The 26,472-nt window shown below is 44.4% G+C and overlaps 1 protein-coding gene across 1 annotated transcript in view; it reads left to right on the forward strand.

The window, feature by feature from the left end:
- The first annotated feature begins 433 nt into the window (after positions 1-433).
- The window catches only part of LOC121880119 (potassium voltage-gated channel protein Shaker-like), a 130,248-nt gene continuing 104,209 nt past the window's right edge, over positions 434-26,472 (forward strand). The window contains 9 exon segments of the mRNA XM_042387176.1: positions 434-559; positions 20,056-20,103; positions 20,960-20,975; positions 20,978-21,056; positions 21,058-21,107; positions 21,110-21,293; positions 21,295-21,440; positions 21,443-21,512; positions 21,514-21,587. Of these exon segments, the coding sequence (XP_042243110.1) occupies positions 434-559; positions 20,056-20,103; positions 20,960-20,975; positions 20,978-21,056; positions 21,058-21,107; positions 21,110-21,293; positions 21,295-21,440; positions 21,443-21,512; positions 21,514-21,587 (793 nt within the window).

The raw sequence follows: 26,472 nt of genomic DNA on the forward strand, positions 1-26,472 counted from the left end.
AGAGCAATAAATGATCAGTAAGACTTACACTGTGTCTGAAGAGGTCCAACCAGAGAGAGAGAGAGAGAGAGAGAGAGAGAGAGAGAGAGAGAGAGAGAGAGAGAGAGAGAGAGAGAGAGAGAGAGAGAGAGAGAGAGAGAGAGAGCATCTTCCACGACAAAACGAGAGGGCGTATCCTTCAAAGTACTTATCTGAAGAAACATTAGCAAGTCCTTTTTCTGGGATATCTTGAAGGAGTGTTACATGGCAAAAGCAGAGTATACCAGTCTGGTAAACTTCTAGCAAGTCCACCAGCTGAAGAATCCTTCGGGCGTTTTTCACGACGGAAGGAGAAAGAGTATCCTTGGAAATCCTTTATCTGAAGAAGCGCTAGCTTGTCCTCTGTTGGAAAATCCTGGAGAAGTCGTGCACGAAAAAGAGAGAGAAAGAAAGCATGTCCTTAGAAATCCTTATCTGTAGAAATGCTAGCAAGTTGGAGAATCCTGGGGATGTTATCCTACGTAAGCCCCTGGGTGAGGGTTCCAGGACGTGGGGAGATGAAGACCAGAGGGCTGGTCAAGTGGGTCCTGATGACCTCTAGATACTGGGGAGCCGTGGAGGGATTTTTCGCATGTCTGTTTCACGAAAGAGGGAGGAACACACTGCCCTGTCTCACGGAGGAGGTGTGGAAAACACACTGCCCTGTCTTACTGTTTCTGTTGTTACTGCTGTATGATCTCAGGAGGATGGAGGAGCTGTACTACTACGACGCTGTTGCTTCTTATATTAGACCAACTACTACTACCACTACAACTACTACTACCACTACAACTACTACTACCACAACTAACTACTACCACCACCACAACTACTACTACCACCACCACCACAACTACTACTACCACCACCACACTTATTACTACCACCACACTACCACACAACTAATACTACAATTACCACTACCACCACCACAACTATCACCACCACCACCACCACAACTACTACTACCACCACCATTAACATTACTACCACCACCACCACCACAACTACTACTACCACCACCACAACTACTACTACCACCACCACAACTACTACTACCACCATCACAATACTACTACTACTACTACCACCACAACTACTACTACCACCACCACAACTACTACCACCACAACCACTAGTAACACCACAACTACACTTCTCCTTATATTACTATTACCATTGCTGTGACTGCTGTTACTACTCACACTACTACTACTACAACTACTGCTGCTACTTATATTACTACTATCACTGTTATTACTACTACCACAACTACTGATACTACAATTACACTACTACTGCTACAATGACTGCTACTACTACGTTCAGTCGAATAGTTTGTATGTTTAATGGGATGGTTGTGTGTTCAGTGGATGGTTGTGTGTTCAGTGGGATGGTTTTGTGTTTAATGGGATTGTTATGTGTTTAATGGGATGGTTATGTGTTTAATGGATGGTTGTGTGTTCAGTGGGATGCTTATGTGTTTAATGGGATGGTTATGTGTTTAGGGATGATTTTGTGTTTAATGGGATGTTTATGTGTTTAATGGGATGGTTATGTTTAATGGGATGGTTGTGTGTTCAGTGGGATGCTTATGTGTTTAGGGATGGTTATGTGTTTAATGGGATGGTTTTGTGTTTAATGGGATGCTTATGTGTTTAATGGGATGGTTATGTGTTTAATGGGATGGTTATGTGTTTAATGGGATGGTTGTGTGTTCAGTGGATGGTTGTCTGTTCAGTGGGATGGTTGTGTTTAATGGGATGGTTATGTGTTTAATGGATGGTTGTGTTCAGTGGGATGGTTGTGTGTTCAGTGGGATGGTTTTGTGTTTAATGGGATGGTTTTGTGTTTAATGGGATGGTTGTGTGTTCAGTGGATGGTTGTGTGTTCAGTGGGATGGTTGTGTGTTCAGTGGATGGTTTTGTGTTTAATGGGATTGTTATGTGATTAATGGGATGGTTATGTGTTTAATGGGATGGTTGTGTGTTCAGTGGATGCTTATGTGTTTAATGGGATGGTTATGTGTTTAATGGGATGGTTTTGTGTTTAATGATGCTATGTGTTTAATGGGATGGTTATGTGTTTAATGATGGTTGTGTGTTCAGTGATGGTTATGTGTTAATGGGATTATGTTTAATGGATGGTTTGTGTCAGATGTGTGTTCATGATGGTTTTGTGTTTAATGGGAATGTTTAATGGGATGGTGTTTAATGGATGGTTGTTCAATGGTTGTGAGATGTTTGTTTTAATGAGTTAGTGTTTAATGGATGTATGTGTTTAATGGATGGTTGTGTGTTCAGTGGATGGTTGTGTGTTCAGTGGGATGGTTTGTGTTTAATGGGATTGTTATGTGTTTAATGGGATGGTTATGTGTTTAATGGGATGGTTGTGTGTTCAGTGATGCTTATGTGTTTAATGGGATGGTTATGTGTTTAATGGGATGGTTTTTGTGTTTAATGGGATGCTTATGTGTTTAATGGGATGGTTATGTGTTTAATGGGATGGTTATGTGTTTAATGGGATGGTTGTGTGTTCAGTGGGATGCTTATGTGTTTAATGGATGGTTATGTGTTTAATGGGATGGTTTTGTTTAATGGGATGCTTATGTGTTTAATGGATCGTTATGTGTTTAATGGGATGGTTATGTGTTTAATGGGATGGTTGTGTGTTCAGTGGATGGTTGTGTGTTCAGTGGGATGGTTTTGTTTTAGGATGGTTATGTTTAATGGGATGGTTGTGTGTTCAGTGGGATGGTTGTGTGTTCAGTGGATGGTTTTGTGTTTAATGGATGTTTATGTGTTTAATGGATGGTTGTGTGCTTAATGGGATGGTTATGTGTTTAATGGGATGGTTGTGTGTTCAGTGGGATGGTTTTGCGTTTAATGGATGCTTATGTGTTTAATGGGAATGTAATGTGTTTAATGGATGGTTATGTGTTTAATGGGATGGTTATGTGTTTAATGGGATGGTTGTGTGTTCAGTGATGGTTTTGTGTTTAATGGGATGCTTATGTGTTTAATGGGATTGTTATGTGTTTAATGGGATGGTTATGTTTAATGGATTGTTTGTGTAGGGATGGTTGTGTGTTCAGTGGGATGCTTATGTGTTTAATGGGATGGTTTTGTGTTTAATGGGATGCTTATGTGTTTAATGGGATGGTTGTGTGTTCAGTGGAATGGTTGTGTTTAATGGGATGCTTATGTGTTTAATGGGATGGTTATGTGTTTAAGATTGTTGTTTAATGGGATGGTTATGTGTTTAATGATTTTATGTGTTTAATGGGATTGTTATGTGTTTAAAGGATGGTTTGTTAATGGATGTATGTGTTTAATGGGATTGTTATGTGTTTAATGATGGTTATGTGTTTAATGGGATTGTTATGTGTTTAATGATGGTTATGTGTTTAATGGGATGGTTATGTTTAATGGGATGTTGTATGTTCAGTGGAATGGTTGTATGTTTAGTGGGATGATTTTGTGTTTAATGGGATGGTTATGGTTTAGGACTATGTGGGTGAACACATAGGTCAATATGTCCCGAAATAGTACATGTATATACCTCATTTTGGACATGTAAGCTAAGCACCGCCCACATTGGCTCGTCTGAATATGTCATTGGCTGGATCAAGCAGGAGAGGGAGGTCACGGTTATGAGTCCATTTAATTATATCAATTGTCAATCGGGCAGACTGCAGGAGGGTCAGGAAGCTCTTTCTGTCCCCACGCTGTTCGATCACATACAAAAACTTAAGTGGGATTTCTGTTTTTTTTAAGAATAAGTAAACAATGATAAGATAAAACATTTATAAAGAGTAAATTAAAAAAATCAGCGTTATCAACACTCTTCAATAAAAAGATAGTAAATTTTAATCTTATTTTCAGTTATCTGACATTTCCTTCATATATTCCGGTCTGATTTTAACTTGAGTCAGAGTATGAGAATTCGAAAATACCTTTCAGTTGATCTCTCAAACTAAAGTTCAATTGATCTTTCGGGGTACCTAAAATTCAGTTGATCTCTCGGGTGCCTAAAGTTCAGTTGATTCTCTAGTGCCTGTGCCTAAAGTTCAATTGATCTCTCGGGGTGCCTAAAGTTCAGTTGATTCTCTGGCGCCTGTGCCCAAAGTTCAGTTGATCTCTCAGGGTCTAAAGTTCAGTTGATATCCCTAAGTGCCTAAAGTTCAGTTGATATCCAGGGTGCACAGAGAATGTAGTTAAACTAACCTAACTTTTCCTGACATAACCTAACCTAACCTTGTAGAGAAGAGGGGAGTGGAAAACCAGTTGGCAAGGTCATGCTGATTTACTTCTCTATAAATGTTAGTTTGACCACCCAACTGTAAACAACTTTCGTGTGTGTGTGTCCGTCCGTCCTACAAACTAGTACCTGACGTATTTTTCAGGGCATAACATAGCTCTCGTGTACAGTATATTAAATGTTACGTTATCAGTACACCGATAGCATTAGATAGGTTTAAAGCGTTACCGAAATATATAACGCGTGGCTGGTGTACAGGTAGAGGTACAATGGTTAACTCATCTCTCCTGTGCTTCGTGAGGAGGAGTTACAACAGAAGCCATACTGTTTATCCTTCACGCGACTCAAGTGGAACAGTGCACGAGTATAATACATCTTAAATAGACGCCTTTATCATACATAAAGGCGTGTTTCTTATCAAGTGGTTCAAGTGGACATTGTTTTATCATAGTGTTCTACTTTGGAGTGGTATCTTAGATCAGTAATTTATGGGGTATATTTATATTAGTGTACATCAGGGTCGCTTCATTACTTTATTTTAAGAGGTGTATATATTTCATCACAGTACTTAATCCTTCTAGTACTTCAGTGGATGATTATAAACGAGCTGTAACTAATCGCCAACGAATTTAATATAAACAAAAGTGTAAAAAGAGTCTTGACAGTTATAACCTATAGTGTTATTCTATCAACGCGATCTGTGCAGCATCCCCGAATGGGAGGTGAATTTGGTCAAATTCAATAGACGAAACACAAGTATTTGCCAATTACATTTTCCAAAATAGAAGATCTCCCACCAATCACACTTCAGGATGCAATCATTCTGCTAAGTTCTAAGATAGATATACCAGGCCTCACCATTTCGAATATGTCATGGAAGCGACACATCTATATAGTTGTTAATGTTGTACAGATGCTGTAGCTACTTCACTACTGAGCAGTTGCTTCAGGGTTCATAGGAGGGATTCGTTCTGACTGTCACACCAAAAAGGAGGGGGGTACACGTCCCACCAAGAAGGAGGAGTACACGTCCCACCCAAGAAGGAGGGTACACGTCCCACCAAGAAGGAAGGGGGTACACGTCCCACCGAAGAGGAAGTACACGTCCCACCAAGAAGGAAAGAGGCGGGGCTTACCTAAACCCTTGCTAATAATGTCATCAACGTCGGCAAGGTAAAACAAAAATAAAAATAATTCCCGCATCTTTACCTGATCGATCAATATGTCATCAAGTCACTGTGAATTTTTGGGTACGTGGTCTGTTGTAAGACGCTGAGACGCCGTGAACGATGCTTAATAACGCTGAGGGTGATGCAGGAGAAAGGACATGACTGAACGGAACCTTGATGCACCTTTAATACAAGTAATGGCAAAATTTAGTTACCAAGACCGTGAGAATAATCATAACAGCTGAAGCACCTTTGAGGAAATACCACGAAGATGAAAGAACCTGGTGGTGATGGTGTAGGTGGTGTGGTGTTAGAAGTGGTGGTATAGAAGTGAGGTGGTGTTGAGGTGATGGTGATGTTGGTAGTGATTGTGGTGTGGGGAGGTGATGGTGGTGACTGTGTTAGTGGTGGTAGTGATTTTGGTGGTGGTGGTGGTATGGGTGATGGAGGTAGTGGTCTGTGAAGGTGTTAGGCGCTGTCGAAATTGGTAGTGTTGAAGATAATGATGGTGTTGAGGTGATGATGGCTTTGGCAGTGTTGGAGGTGGAAGGAGACGCAGGGAGGTGTGTGGGGGAGGCAGGGATAAATAAACTCACACACACATAATAATAATGGTTGCCCTTGTCTAACGAGGATGGCCGGCCCTAGGGCTACCTAGGCGTGAATTTGCTTAAAGTGTAGAAACTGCGCCAACGCAACAACCACACCCTAAGTTAACGAGTTGCTGTCAAGGTATAGTCCGAGAAGACCGGACAACTCGCCAACTGCACCGGCTAACCATTACACCGGAACACGATCTAAATCTATTAACATCCAGGTTTCCAATATATTATTGGTTACATAACTCAACCAGGACCACTCAAAACTCTCTAAAGCTACACACCTACCATACAGTTACGGTACACACCTACCATACAGTTACGGCACACACCTACCATACAGGCACATTACACACCAACCATGCAGGCACAGTACACACCTACCATGCAGGCACAGTACACACCTACCATGGCACACAGTACACACCTACCATACAGGCACAGTACACACCTACCATACAGAGATACGATACACACCTACCAAGGCACAGTACACACCTACCATACAGGCACAGTACACACCTACAACAAAAGATACGACACACACCCACCATACAGTTACACACACCCGCTACATGCAGGCACAGTACACACCTACCATGCAGGCACAGTACACACCTACCATACAGATACAGACACACACCTACCATACAGGTACAGTACACACCTACCATGGCACAGTAACACCTACCATCCAGGTAGCGGTACACACCCACCATACAGCAGGCGGTACACACCTACCATGCGGTACACACCTACCATACAGGCACACCACCTCCCATAAAGGTACGGTACACACCTACCATACAGGTACGGTACACACCTACCATACAGGTGCGGTACACACTCCACCACAGGTGCGGTACACACCTACCATACAGGTAATGGTAACACTCACCATACAGGTACGGTACACACCTACCATACAGGTACGGTACACACCTACTACAGGATGGCAGCTAACACCTACCATACAGGTGCGGTACACACCTACCATACAGGTGCGGTACACACCTACCATACAGGTACGGTACACACCTACCATACAGGTACGGTACACACCTACCATATAGGTACGGTACAAACTCACCATACAGGTACAGCACACCACCATACAGGTCGGTACACACCTACCATACAGGTAGTATGGTACACACCTACCATACAGGTACGGTACACACCTACCATATAGAACGGTACACACCTACCATACAGGTACGGTACACTTCTACCATACAGGTACGGTACACACTTACCATACAGGTATGGCACACACCTACCATACAGTACGGTACACCTACCATACAGGTACGGTACACACCTACCATACAGGTACGGTACACACTACCATACAGGTAAGGCAGGTAATAATACCTGGCTACACACACCTATACAGGTAATGGTACTACCATACAGGTCGGTACCACCTACCATACAGGTACGGTACACACCTACCATACAGGTACGGTAACAATACTCCATATAGGTATGGTACACACCTACCATAAGGTACGGTACACACCTACCATACAGGTATTGCACACACCTACCATACAGGTCGGTACACACCTACCATACAGGTGCGGTACACACCTACCATACAGGTATAGGTACACACCTACATACAGGCAGTACACACTCACCATACATATGTACACACCTACCATACAGGTATGGTACACACCTCCCATACAGGTTAGTGTACACACCTCCCATACAGGTCGGTACACACCTACCATACAGGTATGGTACACACCTACCATACAGGTATGGCACACACACCTACCATACAGGTACGGGTACACACCTACCATACAGGTACGGTACACACCTACCATACTGTACGGTACACACTCGCCATACAGGTACGGTACACACCTACCATATAGTAATGGTACACACCTACCATACAGGTACGGTACACACCTACCATACAGGTATTGCACACACCTACCATACAAGTACGGTACACACCTACCATACAGGTAATGGTACACACCTACCATACAGGTCGGTACACCTACCATACAGGTACGGTAACATCCACCATACAGGTGCGGTACACCCTACCATACAGGTACGGAATACACCTACCACATGTACGGTACACACCTACCATACAGGTGCAGGGCTACAAACCTACCATACAGGTACGGTACCTACCATACAGGCTACGGTACACACCTACCATACAAGGTCGGTACACACCTACCATACAGGTACGGTACACACCTACCATATAGGTACGGTACACACTACCATACAGGTACGGTACACACCTACCACATAATATATGGTGCCACACCTACCATACGGTACGGTACACACCTACCATACAGGTATTGTACACACCTGCCATAAGGCATGCACACACCTACCATACAGGTACGGTACACACCTACCATACAGGTGTGCTGCACACACCCACCATACAGGTACGGTACAATACCATACAAGGCGCAGTACACACCATAGGTACGGTACACACTTACCATACAGGTACGGTACACATCTACCAAACAGTATGGGTACACACCTACCATACAGGTACGGTACACACCTACCATACTGGGTACGGTACACACCTACCATACAGGTACGGTACACACCTACCATACAGGTACGGTACACACCTACCATATAAGGTATACCACCTACCATACAGGTGGTACGGTACACACCTACCATACAGAGCAGGCACACCTACACCATACAGGTACGGTACACACCTACCATAAGGTACGTACACACCTACCATACAGGTCGGTACACACCTACCATACAGGTCCGGTACACACCTACCATACAGGTGCAGTACACACCTACCATACAGGTACGGTACACACCTACCATACAGGTGGGTACATACACCCATCATGCAGTAACGGCACACACTACCATACAGGTACGGTACACACTCTACCATACAGTTATGGTACACACCTACCATACAGGTCGGTACACACCTACCATACAGGCATGGTACACACCCTACCATACAGGTCGGTACACACCTACCATACAGGTATGGATACACCCCCAATTACAGGTGCGGTACACACCTACCATACAGGTACGGTACACACCTACCATACAGGTGGGTACACACCTACCATACAGGTACGGTACACACCTACCATACAGGTACGGTACACACCTACCATACAGGTCGGTACACACCTACCATACAGGTCGGTACACACCTACCATACAGGTACGTGTACACACCTACCATACAGGTCGGTACACACCTCCATACAGGTGCGGTCACACACCTACCATACAGGTACGGTACACACCTACCATACAGGTGGGTACACACCTACCATACAGGGGTACACACCTACCATACAGGTACGGTACACACCTACCATACAGGTACGGTACACACCTACCATACAGGCATTTGGCACACCACCATACAGGTAGCGGTACACACCTACCATACAGGTGGGGCACACACCTACCATACAGGTAGTAGGTACACACCTACCATACAGGTGCTGCGTACCACCTACCATACAGGTACGGTACACACCTACCATACAGGTACGGTACACACCTACCACAGGTAACGGTACACACCTACCATAGGTACGGTACACACCTACCATACAGGCACACACCTACCATACAGGTGCGGTACACACCTACCATACATGGGGGCTGCAGTATATAGTTCTTCATGTACAGTTTGTCAAAATTGTCGACATGTCTGTGTATAACCGTAAACAATGATGATACGTGTGGGTACACACGTGCTCATATATATATACACACACTTTGGATGTCACGCATACACACACAGCCATAAATGTACTACATACATCATAATTACACATACCTGCACTACTTGTGCATACAGATCCATGATGTATACATACATACATACATTGTGTATATTACGGGTATACACGTGTATACAAAGCAATAAAGTGGTGCGGTGACAAATCTTAGTGAGGCAGATCCTGTGAGAATCAATACGAGACGCAGGCTGGCTGGAGAGGAACACACTCTCCTCTCGCCTTAGAGAAATGGGGAGGAGAAGGGGAGAACACACCTCTTCTCCAGAGAGAAGGGGAGGAGAAGGAGGAGAGGAACACACTCTCCTCTCGCCTTAGAGAAATGGGAGGAGAAGGAGGGAGAGGAACACACTCTCTCGCCATAGAGAGAGAAATGGGGGAGGAGAAGGAGGAGAGGAACACACCTCCTCTCGCCTTAGAGAGAGAAATGGGGAGGAGAAGGAGGAGAGGAACACACCCCTCCTCTCGCCTTAGAGAGAGAAATGGGGAGGAGAAGGAGGGGAGGAACACACCTCCTCTCGCCTTAGAGAAATGGGGAGGAGAAGGAGGGGAGGAACACACTCTCTCCTCTCGCCATAGAGAGAAATGGGGAGAGAAGGAGGAGAGGAACACACCTCCTCTCGCCTAGAGAAATGGGGAGGAGAAGGAGGGGAGGAACACACCTCTTTCTACAGAGAGAGAAATGGGGAGGAGAAGGAGGAGAGGAACACACTCTCCTCTCGCCTTAGAGAAATGGGGAGGAGAAGGAGGAGAGGAACACACTCTCTTCTCGCCTAGAGAGAGAAATGGGGAGGAGAAGGGAGAGGAACACACTCCTCTCGCCTAGAGAGAGAAATGGGGGAGGAGAAGGAGGGAGAGGAACACACTCTCCTCTCGCCTTAGAGAGAGAGAAATGGGAGGAGAAGGAGGAGAGGACACCTCTCTCGCCTTAGAGAAATGGGGGAGGAGAAGGAGGGAGAGTAACACACTCTCCTCTCGCCTTAGAGAGAGAAATGGGGAGGAGAAGGAGGAGAGGAACACACTCTCCTTTCGCCTTAGAGAAATGGGGGAGGAGAAGGAGGAGAGGAACACACTCTCCTTCGCCTTAGAGAAATGGGGAGGAGAAGGAGGGAGAGGAACACACTCTCTCTCGCCTTAGAGAGAGAAATGGGGAGGAGAAGGAGGGAGAGGAACACACCTCCTCTCGCCTAGAGAAATGGGGAGGAGAATGAGGAGAGGAAACACACTCTCCTTTCGCCTTAGAGAAATGGGAGGAGAAGGAGGGAGAGGAACACACCTCCTTTCGCCTTAGAGAAATGGGGAGAGAAGGAGGGAGAGGAACACACTTCCTCTCGCCTTAGAAATGGGGAGGAGAATGAGGAGAGGAACACACTCTCCTCTTGCCTAGAGAGAAATGGGGAGGAGGAGGGAGAGGAAACACTTCCTCTCACCTTAGAGAAATGGGGAGGAGAATGAGGGAGAGGAACACACTCTTCTCTGCCTAGAGAGAGAAAATGGGGGAGGAGAAGGAGGGAGAGGAACACACTCTCTTGCCTTGAGAGAAATGGGAGGAGAAGGAGGGAGAACACTCTCCTCTCACCTTAGAGAAATGGGGGAGAGAATGAGGAGAGAACACACTCTCCTCTTGCCTTAGAGAAATGGGGAGGAGAAGGAGGAGAGGAACACACTCTCCTCTGCCTTAGAGAAATGGGGGAGGAGAATGAGGAGAGGAACACACTCTCTCTGCCTTAGAGAAATGGGGAGGAGAAGAGGAGAGGGCACACTCTCCTCTGCCTAGAGAGAGAAATGGGGAGGAGAAGGAGGGAGAGAACACACCTCCTCTTGCCTTAGAGAGGGGAACAGAGAAGAGGGAGAGCCCCTTCGAAATGAGGAGAGGAGAGAACACCCTCCTCTGCCTAGAGAGAGAAATGGGGGAGGAGAAGGAGGGAGAGGAACACACCTCCTCTTGCCTTCGAGAGAAATGGGGGAGGAGAAGGAGGGAGAGGAACACACTCTCCTCTTGCCTTAGAGAGAAATGGGGGGAGGAGAATGAGGAGAGAACACACCTCCTCTTGCCTTAGAGAGAAATGGGGAGAGAAATGGGGGAGAAGGAGGAGAGGAACACACTCCTCCCTAGAGAGAGAAATGGGGAGAGAGGGAGGAGAGGAACACACTCTCCTCTTGCCTTAGAGAAATGGGGGAGGAGAAGGAGGGAGAGGAACACACTCTCTGCCTTAGAGAGAGAAATGGGGAGGAGAAGGAGGAGAGGAACACCTCCTCTCTCACCTAGAGAAATGGGGAGGAGAATGAGGAGAGGAACACTCTCCTCTTGCCTTAGAGAAAATGGAGGAGAAGGAGGGAGAGGAACACACCTCCTCTTGCCTTAGAGAAATGGGGGGAGGAGGAGAGAACACACTCTCCTCTCCCCTGAGAGAGAAATGGGGAGAAGGAGGAGAGGGAACACACCTCCTCTTGCCTTAGAGAAAATGGGGGAGGAGAAGAGGAGAGGAACACACTTCCCTCTTGCCTTAGAGAGAAATGGGAGGAGAGAAGGAGGGAGAGGAACACACTCTCCTCCTCGCCTAGAGAGAAAGGGGAGGAGAAGAGGGAGAGAGAACACATCTCCTCTTGCCTTAGAGAGAGAAAGGGAGGAGAGGAGGGAGAGGAACACACTCTTCTCGCCTTAGAGAGAGAAGGGAGGAGAGGAGGGAGAGGAACACACCCTCCTCTCGCCTTAGAGAGAGAAAGGGAGGAGAAGGAGGGAGAGGAACACACCTCCTCTCGCCTTAGAGAAAGGGGAGGAGAAGGAGGGAGAGAGGAACACACTCTCCTCTCGCCTTAGAGAGAGAAGGGAGGGAGAAGGAGGGAGAGGAACACACTCTCCTCTGCCTTAGAGAGAGAGGGAGGAGAAGGAGGGAGAGGAACACACTCTCCTCTCGCCTTAGAGAGAGAAAGGGAGGAGAAGGAGGGAGAGGAACACTCTTTCGCCTTAGAGAGAGAGGGAGGAGGAGGGAGGAGAGGAACACACCTCCCTCACCTTGAGAGAGGGAGGAGGAGGAGAGAACACACTCTCTCGCCTTAGAGAGGGAGAAGGAGGGAGATTAGTTGTATTAACGAAGGAGAATTGATAATAACAGTGTGTGAGTGAGGTGAGGAGAACAGGAAGAAGGAATTATAATAAATGAGAGTGAAACTAAGATAAAGTGAGATAGACAGAGGAATAAATAGATAATGAGAGGAGGAGAAGAAGGGGAGAACGAAGAGGCAGAGGAAAAGGAAGAAGAAGAAGAAGGAACTATGAATTAAAAGAGATTTGAATATTAGACAAAAAATAAATAAAATATTGAGAAAATTTACTTGATGAACAATAACAATTTAAGACAAGTGTGAACAAAAAGTTGAGGGTTACATACACACATACAGACATCAGTCCATCTGTCCTTCAATCCTTCCTTCCTTCCTTCCTCTCATCCTCCTTCCTTCTCCTGCCTTCTCTATCTAACTGTTGTCGAGTTTACTTGTTTACTCATCCTTCTCCTCTTTTTATCTCCCTTTCTTACTTCATCTCCTCCTCCAGCTGTGTACTGTCACTTCTCCACCTCCTCTCTCTCCTCTCTTCCTCCCTCCCTCTCCTCCTCTCTCTCTCCCTTTCTATCTTTCCTCCATCATTTTCCTCTCTACTCCCTCCCCTTCCCTCACTCTCCCCCCCTTCACTCTTCTTGGCTATTTCAAATGATGGTTAGAATTGAGAGACGTAGGGCTGGTGAGGGCAGACCTAAGGGCTGGTGAGGGCAGACCCAAGGGTTGGTGATGGAGACCCAATGGTGGTGATGGGAGACCCAAGGCTGGTGAGGCAGACCTAAGGCTGGTGAGGCAGACCCAAGGGTTGGTGATGGGAGACCCAAAGGTTGGTGATGGGAGACCCAAGGGCTGGTGAGGCAGACCCAAGGGCTGGTGACGGCAGACCCAAGGGTTGGTGATGGAAGACCTAAAGGTGTGGTGATGGGAGACCTAAGGGCTGGTGAGGGCAGACCTAAGGGCTGGTGAGGGTAGACCTAAGGGTTGGTGATGGGAGACCCAAAGGTCGGTGATGGGAGACCCAAGGGCTGTGAGAGGCAGACCCTAATGGTGAGGGCAGACCTAAGGGTTTGTGATGGGGACCTAAAGGTTAGTGATGGGGAGACCCAAGGGCTGGTGAGGGCACCCAAGGGTTGGGATGGGAGACCTAAAGGTTGGTGATGGGAGACCTAAGGGCTGGTGAGATCAGACCCAAGGGTTGGTGAGGGCGGACCTAAGGGCTGTTGCGGGCAGACCTAAGGGTTGGTGATGGGAGACCCAAAGGTTGGTGATGGGAGACCCAGGGCTGGTGAGATCAGACCCAAGGGTTGGTGAGGGCGGACCTAAGGCCGCTAGGGCAGACCCAAGGGTTGGTGTTGGCATCAAGGGTTGGTGAGGGCAGACCTAAGGGTTGGTGAGGGCAGACCTAAGGGTTGGTGAGGCAGACCTAAGGGCTGGTGAGGGCTGATTTGGCCTCCTGCCTCAAAAAGAATTAGCCCTTCGATCGTTATACTTATGGTCCCTGAAATCATGGCCAAGAAAACTAGTATGTGAGAGGAAGAGAGGGTGTAGATGAGAGAGGGAGGAGGAGGTGTAGATGAGAGAGGAGAGAAGGTGTAGATGAGAGAGGGAGGAGAGGGGTGTAGATGAGAGAGAGAGGAGAGGGGTGTAGAGAGAGAGGGAGGAGAGGTGTAGATGAGAGAGGGAGGAGAGGGGTGTAGATGAGAGAGAGAGGAGAGGGGTGTAGATAAGAGAGGGAGAGAGGGGATGAGATGAGAGAGGGAGGAGAGGGGTGTAGATGAGAGAGAGAGAGGGGTGTAGATGAGAGAGGGAGGAGAGGGTGTAGATGAGAGGAGGAGGAGAGGGGTGATGAGAGAGGGAGGAGAGGGATGTAGATGAGAGAGGGAGGAGAGGGGTGTAGATGAGAGAGGGAGGAGAGGGGTGTAGATGAGAGAGGAGGAGAGGGGTGTAGATGAGAGAGGGAGGAGAGGGATGTAGATGAGAGAGGGAGGAGAGGGTGAGATGAGAGAGGGAGGAGAGGGGTAGATGAGAGAGGGAGGAGAGGGGTGTAGATGAGAGAGGGAGGAGAGGGTGTAGATGAGAGAGGGAGGAGGAGGGTGTAGATGAGGAGAGGAGAGAGGGGTAGATGAGAGAGGGAGGAGAGGGTGTAGATGAGAGGAGGAGGAGAGGGGTGTAGATGAGAGAGGGGGGAGAGGGTGTAGATGAGAGAGGGAGGAGAGGGGTGTAAAGGAGAGAGGGGGAGAGGGTGTAGATGAAAGAGGGAGGAGAGGGATGTAGATGAGAGAGGGAGGAGGGGGTGAGGAGTAGAGAGGGAGGAGAGGGTGTAGGTGAGAGGAGGGAGAGGGGTGTAGGGTGAGAGAGGGGAGGAGAGGGATGGAGCAGAGAGGTGAGGAGAGGGATGTAGATGAGAGAGGAGGAGAGGGGTGTAGATGAGAGAGGAAGGAGAGGGTGCAGGAGAGAGGGAGGAGAGGGATGTAGATGAGAGGGAGGAGAGGGGTGAGATGAGAGAGGAGGAGAGAGGGTTTTAGATGAGAGAGGGAGGAGAGGGATGTAGGAAAGGGGAGGAGAGGGGTGTAGATGGAGAGAGGAAGGAGAGGGTGCAGTGAGGAGGGAGAGAGGGATGTAGATGAGAGGGAGGAGGAGGGTGTAGGTGAGAGGAGGGAGGAGAGGGGTGTAGATGGAGAGAGGGAGGAGAGGGGTGTAGGTGAGAGAGGAGGAGAGGGATGTAGATGAGAGGGGTGAGGAGAGGGATATGAGAGGAGTGTAGATTAAAGACGGAGGGAGAAGAGGTGTGTGTGTGTGTGTGTGTGTGTGTGTGTGTGTGTGTGTGTGTGTGTGTGTGTGTGTGTGTGTGTGTGTGTGTGTGTGTGTGTGAGAGCGCGCGCTGGAAGAGGAGGAAGAGTAAGTGAGAGAGATTTATATAAGAGGGCTGGGAGAGGTAGAACGGGTTGTTGGAGAGGGCTTGAAAGGGGTGTTAGAGAGGTTGAGAGGGAGAGGTAGGGAATGGAAGAGAGGGGAGGTTGTGGATAGGAGAGAGATGGGGCAGAGGAGAGGGAGGAGAGGGAGGACATGGAAGGTTGAAAGAGGAGGCAGGGAGAGGGAAGAAAGGGGAAGGTAGGAGATAGGAAGGAGGGTGGAAATGGGAGAGGGAGAGGGTGAAGGAGGTGAGGGAGGAGAGGAGGTAGGAGAAGGATGGAGAGGGAGGGAAGGAGGAGTGGGCAGAGTAGGAGAAGGATGGGAGAGGAAGGAGGAGAGATGGGAGAGGTAGGTGAGAAGGATGGAGGGAGGGAGAGGGAAGGAGGAGGATGGGCAGGAGGTAGGTGAGAAGGATGGAGGGAGGGGAGAGGGAAGGAGGAGAGATGGGCAGGAGGTAGGTGAGAAGGATGGAGGGAGGGGAGAGGGAAGGAGGGAGAGATGGGCAGGGAGGTAGGTGAGAAGGATGGAGGGAGGGGAGAGGGAAGGAGGGAGAAAGCAATGAAGTAAGGGAGTGGAGGAGATTGAGTTGAAGGTTGACAAAAAGTAAAACAGAAAAGGAAAGTATATGAAAAGAAGGATGATAAAACAAGAGACGGAATTAAAGAAACGATAGAAAGTTGTAGTATGAGAGAGAGAGAGAGAGGTTACTATTAAACCTGACACCTCTGTGTATAAGAAATAATACAGGAAATTCAGTCTCACAGATATACTGTATTTTTTCCCAGGATTAACAGCGGAAATTACAAGTTCACTCTCCTTCAAACACACAAGTAATTGCTAATTAAAGAAGTTAAATTGGCCTTACTTCTTTTTTACACCTCGAGGCTTTTATTGACTAATTGGGATCATGTTTATAGCTGTTATGATTTAGTATAAATATTCGGCGTGACTGGGAAAACAAATTGTCAACATTATTTTTTAAGTTCTGTGATTTATTTGACTGGTTTTAGGTCGGGATAATTCAAGTTCCAGTACTTTTTCTTTTTTATATGGGTTCGGTTATCTTCAAAGGGTATATTGGTTCAGGGTTTGGGATGGTGGGTTTCATGGGGTTCAAGATGGTGGGTTCATGGGCTTGGGATGGTGTCTGGGCTTAGGATGGTGGGTTCATGGGCTTGGGATGGTGGGTTCAGAGTTTTCGTGATGGTGGATTCAAGGGTTCAGGGTGTTAGATTCAAGGGTTTGGGATGCTGGGCTCAGGGGGTTCGTATTTCCGAGGCTCTAGGTTCAACGTTCGGCTTTTTCAGAACAGACCTATTTTCAATCCGAAATACCTCGTCATACCCAATTTGTCCTTCTGATACTAATATGAATTTTAAGTAGGACCTACATTGGGATAGTTTGGATATCCTACAGTTTCAGATCCTACAATATATACGCTGAAGGATATTACATGCCACCGAAGGGATCCTAAAAGTGGAGTCCATAGCTACATATATATATATATATTTATATATATATATATATATATATATATATATATATATATATATATATATATATATATATATATATATATATATATATATATATATAATAGGAGATGAAGTTGTCCTCGACGGTCAGTGTGTCAGTTCTTGTAATGAAGGAAGCAGCAGTGGACCTCCTGAAAACACACAAAGGCTGGCTGTCAGGTGACCGCGGATGGAGCAAAGACCCTTCCCCTGTCAGGTGGCTGCGGATGGACCAAAGACCTTCCCCTGTCAGGTGGCCGCGGATGAACCAAAGACCCTTCCCTGTCAGGTGGCCGCGGATGACCACAAGGACCCTCCAACCTGACTGATGGCCACGTATGGACCAAAGACCCTCCTCTTGACAGGTGGCCATGGATGGACCAAGGACCCTCCTCCTCCTGACAGGTGGCCACGTATGGACCAAAGACCTCCCTGATAGGTGGCCACGGATGAACCAAAGAACTTCCTCCTCTTGACAGGTAGCCACGGATGGACCAGGGACTCCTCTCCTTGACAGGTGGGCACGAATGACCAAAACCCTCCTCCCCTGACAGTCACGGGCGAATCAAGCGCGCTCTTCAGGTCTAGTCCCTACCAGAACACTACGGTCATCCCTCCCAACCTTTCTGGTTACTGACGTAGGGTGTTGTATGATGGTGTTGTAGGTGTGTAGGGTGATGTTGTAGGGTCGTGTTGTAGCGACTTGAAGGGTAGTATTGCAGGGTGACGTAGGATAGTGTTGGGTTGTGTAGAATGATTTAGGAAGGTGTATCATAGTGACGCTATTGGATACTACAGGGTTAAGGTTTGGTTGCGGAAAGGAGTGTGTATTGCTAAAGATGCGTGAGGGCTGAAGGCTGCCCCGTGATGCTGGGTGACAGGGGATCGTGTAGGGTGATGTAGGGAAAGGTCTACCACCCATAATACTTATCTTACTCAACGAATCGTTTAACAGGTTACTTGTTTTCCGTTGTTTTTTAGATTACTGTGAATTAGAATCTAAGGCCCGCCTCTAGGTGTTTTGTCGTGTTTACAGTATATTGTTCAATGTATTGACATATTTGTGTAAGTCTTTTAGTTTGTATGACAAGATAATTTTGTTTAACATTAGATAATACTGTATCCTAACGTCGAGTATCATTGCATCCATTTATTATCTTTACACTCAAGGTAAGTTTCTACACTGACAACATCTTATCAATGACAAAACAACTATGCCAGTTGAACTTGTGGATGGAAAGTGTTTGTACGGGAGCTTGTGGTTGGTTAAGAAGTAGTCAGTTGTTGACTGCAGGGCCGTCCATTACGTCAAGACAACAAGTCCTGGTTGAAATGTTTCAGATATCCCCAACCAGGTCTTGTCTTGACGTAATGGACACCGTAATAATGAACACTATACCGTGTGCCATCCGCCAGATGCAGCCGTAGTAATAACTTAAGATAATATACACGCAAAGATGTTAAATGATCCCTTCTTGGTAACTGTGAAGGAAGGTAAAACCATCTGTGCTGACTGGTGAACAACTACACACCATTCATAACAATTACCCGCCCAGCCAGTCAACAACTGACTATGCACGGAAAGTTCGTATACCTTTGTGTGAAAAGTGAAGGGTCGGTTAACTTAATTCTGTCAGAATATCAGAGTTGACCTGCACCTGACTAGTGTTACTCAGGTGTGCTGCACCACGTGTAAGATCTTCAAGTCACCGTCACGAGTGGTGTTCGTTTTCTAACTGTTAAATTGTGGTGAGTCTTCGACCACTGTGACTTGGTTGTGTCTTAGAACTTTCCGTGAGGAAGAAAGGAATCATGATATAATGTCCTGAAGGACGACGGCCCAGTTAGGAGGAAAGGAACGATATATGAATATGGTCTACAGTAGCTTTATCTTCATATTCTTATTTTTGGGGAGAGGGAGGGGTAGTGCAGGACCACTGGAAGGAGGAAGTGGTTCAGGGCCACGGGATGGGGTAATGTGGTCCAACGCCACTGGAAGGGGCAGTAAATTATAATATTCAGTTGACACAGAAAGGACGACACCAATATTTCGCTAATGTGTACACCGTGACAAAAGTTCGTTCCCCTGGGTGAAACTGAACCACGGGAATGAATCTCCGAATTTACTTACTATCATCTGGTGCGGGTGTGTTGTTTTATCTCATCTGGAGTCGATGTTGCTTCAGTTTGGGAGGGGTGAACTTTTGACCTTTAATGTACAGTCCCCAAAAATGTATCGTTAGATTTTCCGTCGCTTCATTTTGAAAGCCTTGGCGAAATGCTTTATATGATCCCCAGTGCATCACCATAAGTTGGTACGCCTGCTCACCATATCAGCAATAGCTAGAGATGGGGAGGAATCGTCCTAGTGACACACTATAATAGATACTTCAATATAACAAGAAATCCACGTGTAAAAGCCTCTGACTGATGATTACAATAACACTGAAATATACATTGAATGGAAATGTTTCGAACATCATGAAAGACAGACCTCAAAACGGACATTTCACCAGTACGTCGTTATATTAACGTAGTTTCATTTATGCTGAGTTTCACAGCTTCACAATATGCCTACTCAAGTTGTTCACGATATATCTGATTTATGAAGAGTGACAAAATAATACTTGATATTAGAGTGAACAGCTACAGCAATATAACACTATATCGCTGCATATAAGATCTCCCATGTTACTGATATGTAAATGTTTCAAATCAGTGGACTTGCAGGCAACAGAACCCCGTCCACCTACAGAAGGACATTTGTGTAAGTTTCAGTGTGGCAGCAGTTGTTTCATGGCGCCTAACCCATCGCGATACTGTGGGTTCGCTTACCCAGTTCTCCTTGTTATATATCAGCGTTACGTATACCTCTGTTGTGAAGCCCAATAATAGCACCTCTCGCATCTTATGTCACCCTGTTGATTCCTCGCTCCATTCGATGTAAGATCCCGTTGATGACTGGCATGATGGTGTCCATTTACAACATCCACTTTGAGTCGGGTAATATATGATCTGAAGCCTCGGATGATCACATATTCGATAACGCATACTGTATACTCATTCATGCTCAAAGGTCGCGGATTTAGAACTGCCAACCGTTCAGAAAGAGGTTGAGTAACATTGCTCGGAAAGCCTCGAATCACATCGACCCCATGACAACGATACTGTTGGAACTGTACAGTACAATATAGATAAAGTGGGATAAGTTTTAAACTGAGAAAAAAAGAATTGAAGATTAAAAGATGACTGGTGATGTTACTTGTTATTTTATTATCAATAACTGTGACCTACAGCATCTTGTCACTTCTTATTTCTTGTTGTGTGTTACCATTTTGCTTGAGTTAGGAAAGTTATCATAATTTTATTTTATACTATGACACCGTGGTTAACTTTCATAATTCAATGACCCTAAGACTCAAATGCTTCATAAACTCTAAGATCTGGCAGTGACTACCGTTGAGTCCCCAGATAATAACCACTTAACTATAAACATCTTAATATGTCACATATATAAAAGCCTTCAGTGCAGTAATGGTGTAAGGAATGAATTATTGACTATGTTATGTTTTGTGTTTATATGCCCAGTGCCTCACCCGATGTTCTCTTGTTTTGGTCCACAGGAGGATGAAGGCTTCATTAGGAAGAAGAGCGGCCACTCCCGGATAACGAGTTCCAGAGGAAAGTGTGGCTGCTCGAGTACCCGGAGAGCTCGCAGAACGCGCGTGGTGGCCATCATCTCCGTCTTCGTTATCCTCCTTTCCATTGTGATCTTTGCCTTGAGACACTACCGGAATTCAAGCACTACAAGGTGTTCAATACCACGACCAACGGCACTGTGGAGGAAGACGAAGTGCCCGAAGTCACGGATCCTTTCTTCCTCATAGAAACCATTTGTATCGTTTGGTTTTCCACTGAACTATTAGTGAGATTTTCGCGTCGCCACCAAAGGAGTGCGGAAAGACGTCATGAACATTATCGATATAGTAGCTATCATTCCTTACTTTATTACATTGGCGACTGTGGTAGCCGAAGAGGAGGGAGAGGTGATGGTCATCCCTGCAGAGACACTTTCCCCGCACGAGAAGGGTCCAAACCAGGCCATGTCTTAGCCATTCTACGAGTTATTCGACTGGTCCGAGTATTCAGAATATTCAAATTGTCTCGACACTCCAAGGACCCAGATTCTAGGAAGAACGCTCAAGGCATCCATGAGAGAACTCGGTCTGCTAATATTCTTCCTCTTCATCGGTAAGTCTGCCAAAATCTCCATTTGTTGTAGCCTCACCACTGTCAATCTGTCAATACCCAGCATTGGCAGCTACGAGTCTGCCTCTTGGCGTAGACTCTGTGACCCCTTTCTTGCTGTTCTTGTCCTGAGTGTAGGTGTAAAGTAGACGACACCCACTGAGTAGAATATATTAACTCTATAAAGATCTTTAACTTGTAGATATTGATAACAATGCATAAAGTTAGCGAATATTATATCGAGTTAGAAGTATTTCATCATTATCAGACTTCTGGAACAGCTTTGTATCTTGTGAGATGATATTTGTTGTAGACCATCGTTAGGTAGACGTTCTTTAAAATACATAATTATATTCCATCTTGTAAACGCTTAAAACTTAATATCATGTTATTCACAAATATTTTCTTGAGCTCTTGTTTTGTAGAGTGGAGACCACACGGCTCTCATTATCCATAACTATAGCGTCGTGTCACTTGATGTTAGTTACAGTTTGTCATATTTCGTAAGTGTATTTGTATGTTGAATGTCTTGATAGTAATATATAAAGGTGATAGTCATCATTTAGCTATAACTATATTCTTGTTAATTCTGTAAATATATTATAAGTAGTTATATCGGCGTTATGGGGAACAAAAACTAGATAAAAAATTTCTTCTGCAGTTCCCAATTTACTATCGTAGACATTTTTCACGATTAGCAACTGCCAGTGATTTTGTGTATATATGAATATACAGATTGTTACTTTTCAGGATGCTTGTGTGTTCATGTGTGGCTTATAGCTTGTTGGGAGCTTGTCTGTTTGTCCTCCGTGCATGTCGCAAAACTCTTCTACTCTGTCTCTTTAGTCAAATTATTAAAGCCGTTAATACCGTTAAGGACGGACTCTGCAGGGTAACTCAAGCTTGAGGGTGATGAGCTGGTGGTGGCTGGGGAACCACTGAGTTGTATCTCTTGTAAAGTTTTTTATAGCATGCTCCGATGACTTAGGCTTCCTTCTTAACTGTGAAGGGATGTAGGGACCAAGTAATGTGCTAGACAACAGTTAGTTCTTTTTCAAGGTTTCTGCATTTTTTATTATTGTTTTATTTTAACTAGAGTAGGTTAGACTATTAGCCACCGCTCTGACCTTAGCAGTTCTCTTGTCAACTTTGTATCTTTACATGATAATGCAACGTAACGTTGGTTCACTCTTTTATATTAGTTGGTTTGTTTTACGGGTTTAGGCATCCCTCCTTAGTTAGTGTTAAAGAAAATTTTTATGATTTATGTAATAAAAAGGAAATAATATCAGCTTGTTCTGTAGTGCTTCCTTATTGGGGAATATTTTATGGACAGCGGAACACTGAAAGAAATTAATGGTATTATATCACTTAAAATTTAATGTTCCATCATTATCATAATTTAACCTCAAAGCAGGAAAATTGTGATATTTAGACAGTAGTGTTTGATAGCACCATACCTTAAGAGTTTGTAATTGGTTGCACTGAAAGGTTACAGGTAGCGGTGTGGAGCACAAACTCTTGTACCTCGTATCTGTTTCTAACGAGGTGAGGAGAGCAGAACAAGAACCCCGTACTCGACTCCGGGTCTCCTGACGGTGTCGACTTTATCTTTCCATGAGTCCTTGGCCTTAATCGCTGCCAGCTGTAAGATAGTAGATAGTCACCCTTGTGAGTACGGAGATCCGCCCATACCGCATTTGTGCACAACTTATGTGAAGTTGATTCTCAAACTGAGTATTAACCACAGTGTTAGTCAAATATACGTAGGCGACGTGTACCTGCATATCCGAGAGCGTTACAACCTAAACCCCAGCGATGAGGCGCCGTTACCTTAGTCCTATGACAGGGTGCTACGGCCAGAATCGTCGAAGCTGCGCCTTGCAAATACTGACCTGTCGTCCATCAATGCTCGTGAGATCTCTGAATTTAGTGGCTGGTTTGTTTTTCTTGAGTATCGAGTGGTGAGGGAGCCACACACCGATGGTGCCGAGTGGGTGGCACCTCTGGCACTTCTCTCAAGTTTGTATAGGAGCCTCGTTCTCCTTTGTTTGTCGTGTTTGTTCCTTGTGTTATTCTGAAGCTCTTTTTGTTATTCTCGAAGCTCTTGTTTGTCGTGTTTGTTCCTTGTGTTATTCTCGAAGCCTTTTGTTTGTCGTGTTTGTTCCTTGTGTTATTCTCAGTTTTTTGTTTGTCGTGTCCTGTTTGTGTTATTATTCAGTGTCTTTGTCGTGTCTTTTTTTTTTTTATTAACCCTTTTGATTTGTCTCTGTTTACATACCCTGGAACACCATTGTTTGTCATACTTTAACTTATTAGTTTCTAATCCTTTAGTTTACAATACTGTATAGTCATCTGTGTCACATCTTACCGTAATGCCTTTTATCTCTTGTTAGTCATATCCTAGTTTACAGTTTATCCTATTTACAGTTTATCCTAGTTTACAGTTTATCCTAGTTCAATAGTCAATCTAGTTTATACAGTCTATCCTAGTTTACAGTCTAGAGTCATCTAGTTACAGTCTATTCAAGACAGTCTATCCTAGTTTACAGTCTATTCAAGTTTACAGTCTATCCTAGTTTACAGTCTATCCTAGTTTACAGTCTATTCAAAGTCTATCCTTTACAGTCATCAGTTACAGTCATCCAGTTTACAGTCTATCCTAGTTTACAGTCTATTCAAGTTTACAGTCTATCCTAGTTTACAGTCTATCCTAGTTTACAGTCTATCCTAGTTTACAGTCTATCCTAGTTTACAGTCTATTCAAGTTTAAGTCTATCCTAGTTTACAGTCTATCCTAGTTTACAGTCTATTCAAGTTTACAGTCATCCTAGTTTACAGTCTATCTAGTTTACAGTCTATCATAGCATAGTCTATCCTAGTTTACAGTCTATCCTTTACAGTCATAATAGTTACAGTTTATCCTAGTTTACAGTCTATCATAGTTTACAGTCTATCCTAGTTTACAGTCTATCCTAGTTTACAGTCTATAATAGTTACAGTTTATCCTAGTTTACAGTCTATCCTAGTATATCCTAGTTACAGTCTATCCTAGTTTACAGTCTATTCAAGCTTCATACAGTTCAGCATCCTAGTTTACAGTCTATTCAAGTTTACAGTCTATCCTAGTTTACAGTCTATCCTAGCTTATAGTCTATATAGTTTAGTCTATCCTAGTTTACAGTCTATTCAAGTTTACAGTCTATCCTAGTTTACAGTCTATCCTAGTTTACAGTCTATCCTAGTTTACAGTCTATCGTTGTCTAGTTTACAGTCTATCCTAGTTTACAGTCTACCTGTTTACAGTCTATTCAAGTTTACAGTCTATCCTAGTTACAGTCTATCCAGTTTACAGTCATAATAGTTTACAGTCTATCCTAGTTTACAGTCTATTCAAGCTACAGTCTATCCTAGTTTACAGTCCATTCTAATCTATCCTAGTTTACAGTCATCCTAGTTACAGTCTATAATAGTTTACAGTCTATCCAAGTTTACAGTCTATCCTAGTTTACAGTCTATTCAAGTTTACAGTCATCTTTACAGTCTATCATAGTTTACAGTCTATCCTAGTTTACAGTCTATCCTAGTTTACAGTCTATAATAGTTTACAGTCTATCCTAGTTTACAGTCTATTCAAGTTTACAGTCTATCCTAGTTTACAGTCTATCTAGTTTACAGTCTATAATAGTTTACAGTCTATCCTGTTACAGTCTATTCAAGTTTACAGTCTCCTAGTTTACAGTCTATCCTAGTTTACAGTCTATCCTAGTTTACAGTCTATCCTAGTTTACAGTTTTTTACAGTCTATTCAAGTTTAGTCTATCCCTAGTTTACAGTCTATAATAGTTTACAGTCTATTCAGTTTACAGTCTATCTAGTTTACAGTCTATCCTAGTTTACAGTCTATAATAGTTTACAGTCTATCCTAGTTTACATAGTTTATCCTGGTCTATGAATTCTTGTTATTTTCTGTCATATTTTTAACTTTGATAGCTGAGTGAGTGGCCTTCTGCTGGCACGTCATTGCTCGAATCTCATGACTCCTCCTCCTCCTTGTCCAGCCTCGTGTAACGCTGTGAGTCATATCATAGCCTCATTCTTCACTCGTTTCATAGCTTCGTTTAATGTTGTTGTTGTTTGGCTTTCAGTTAAAGAATTTCACTCTTCTTTTGTTTTACTTTCTGTGTTTTTGTTGACATAGATCCGGATGTCTTTTGTCTTGTGGAAGTTTTATGTCTGTTGTTTGTTAGGACTTTTATTGCTATGGATAACTTTTTGTTTGTCAAGTCTAATAGTTGTATATACCCTAGTCTTATATATAATGTTATATATCTAAGTCATATTTTATATAACCATCGTTTATCTGGACATATTTTATAGTGTCATATATCTTCCTGGCAATTGTTTTATAATTATTGTATATCTTTATCATGTCTTATTTAGCTCCATATATCTTTTTCCATGTCTTAGATAGCTCAGTATATCTGTCCTATCAGAAACTAATACACGGTCATATACCACCGTTGTATGAATTACCGTATTGTTGTTATGTCTCAACACCAGAGCTTCCTATATATCCACTATGTCTTAATTCTTATATCTTTGCCATGTCTTACCTTATATATGCTTGTGTGTGTCTATTGTATCGTGAAATATCTTATACAAATAGTTTTATTTCTTTCTTGCTAGCTAAGGTTATATATACAGTAGATATACCCTAAGATTATTCTATTTCATACCCAGCTAATTACTGTACATATTAGCTTTGAACGTATATAACTCCGGGTGCTATAGAGCTATGATATTATGTTTTGTCTTCCTCAATTTCATATATTCCTTAATATTGTCCCAATCGTATAGAGCTCAGTACGGTTACCTTGATCTTATA

This window comes from Homarus americanus, unplaced genomic scaffold (assembly GCF_018991925.1).
Source record: "Homarus americanus isolate GMGI-L3 unplaced genomic scaffold, GMGI_Hamer_2.0 scaffold30108, whole genome shotgun sequence".
In the NCBI taxonomy this organism is placed as follows: Eukaryota; Metazoa; Arthropoda; class Malacostraca; order Decapoda; family Nephropidae; genus Homarus; species Homarus americanus.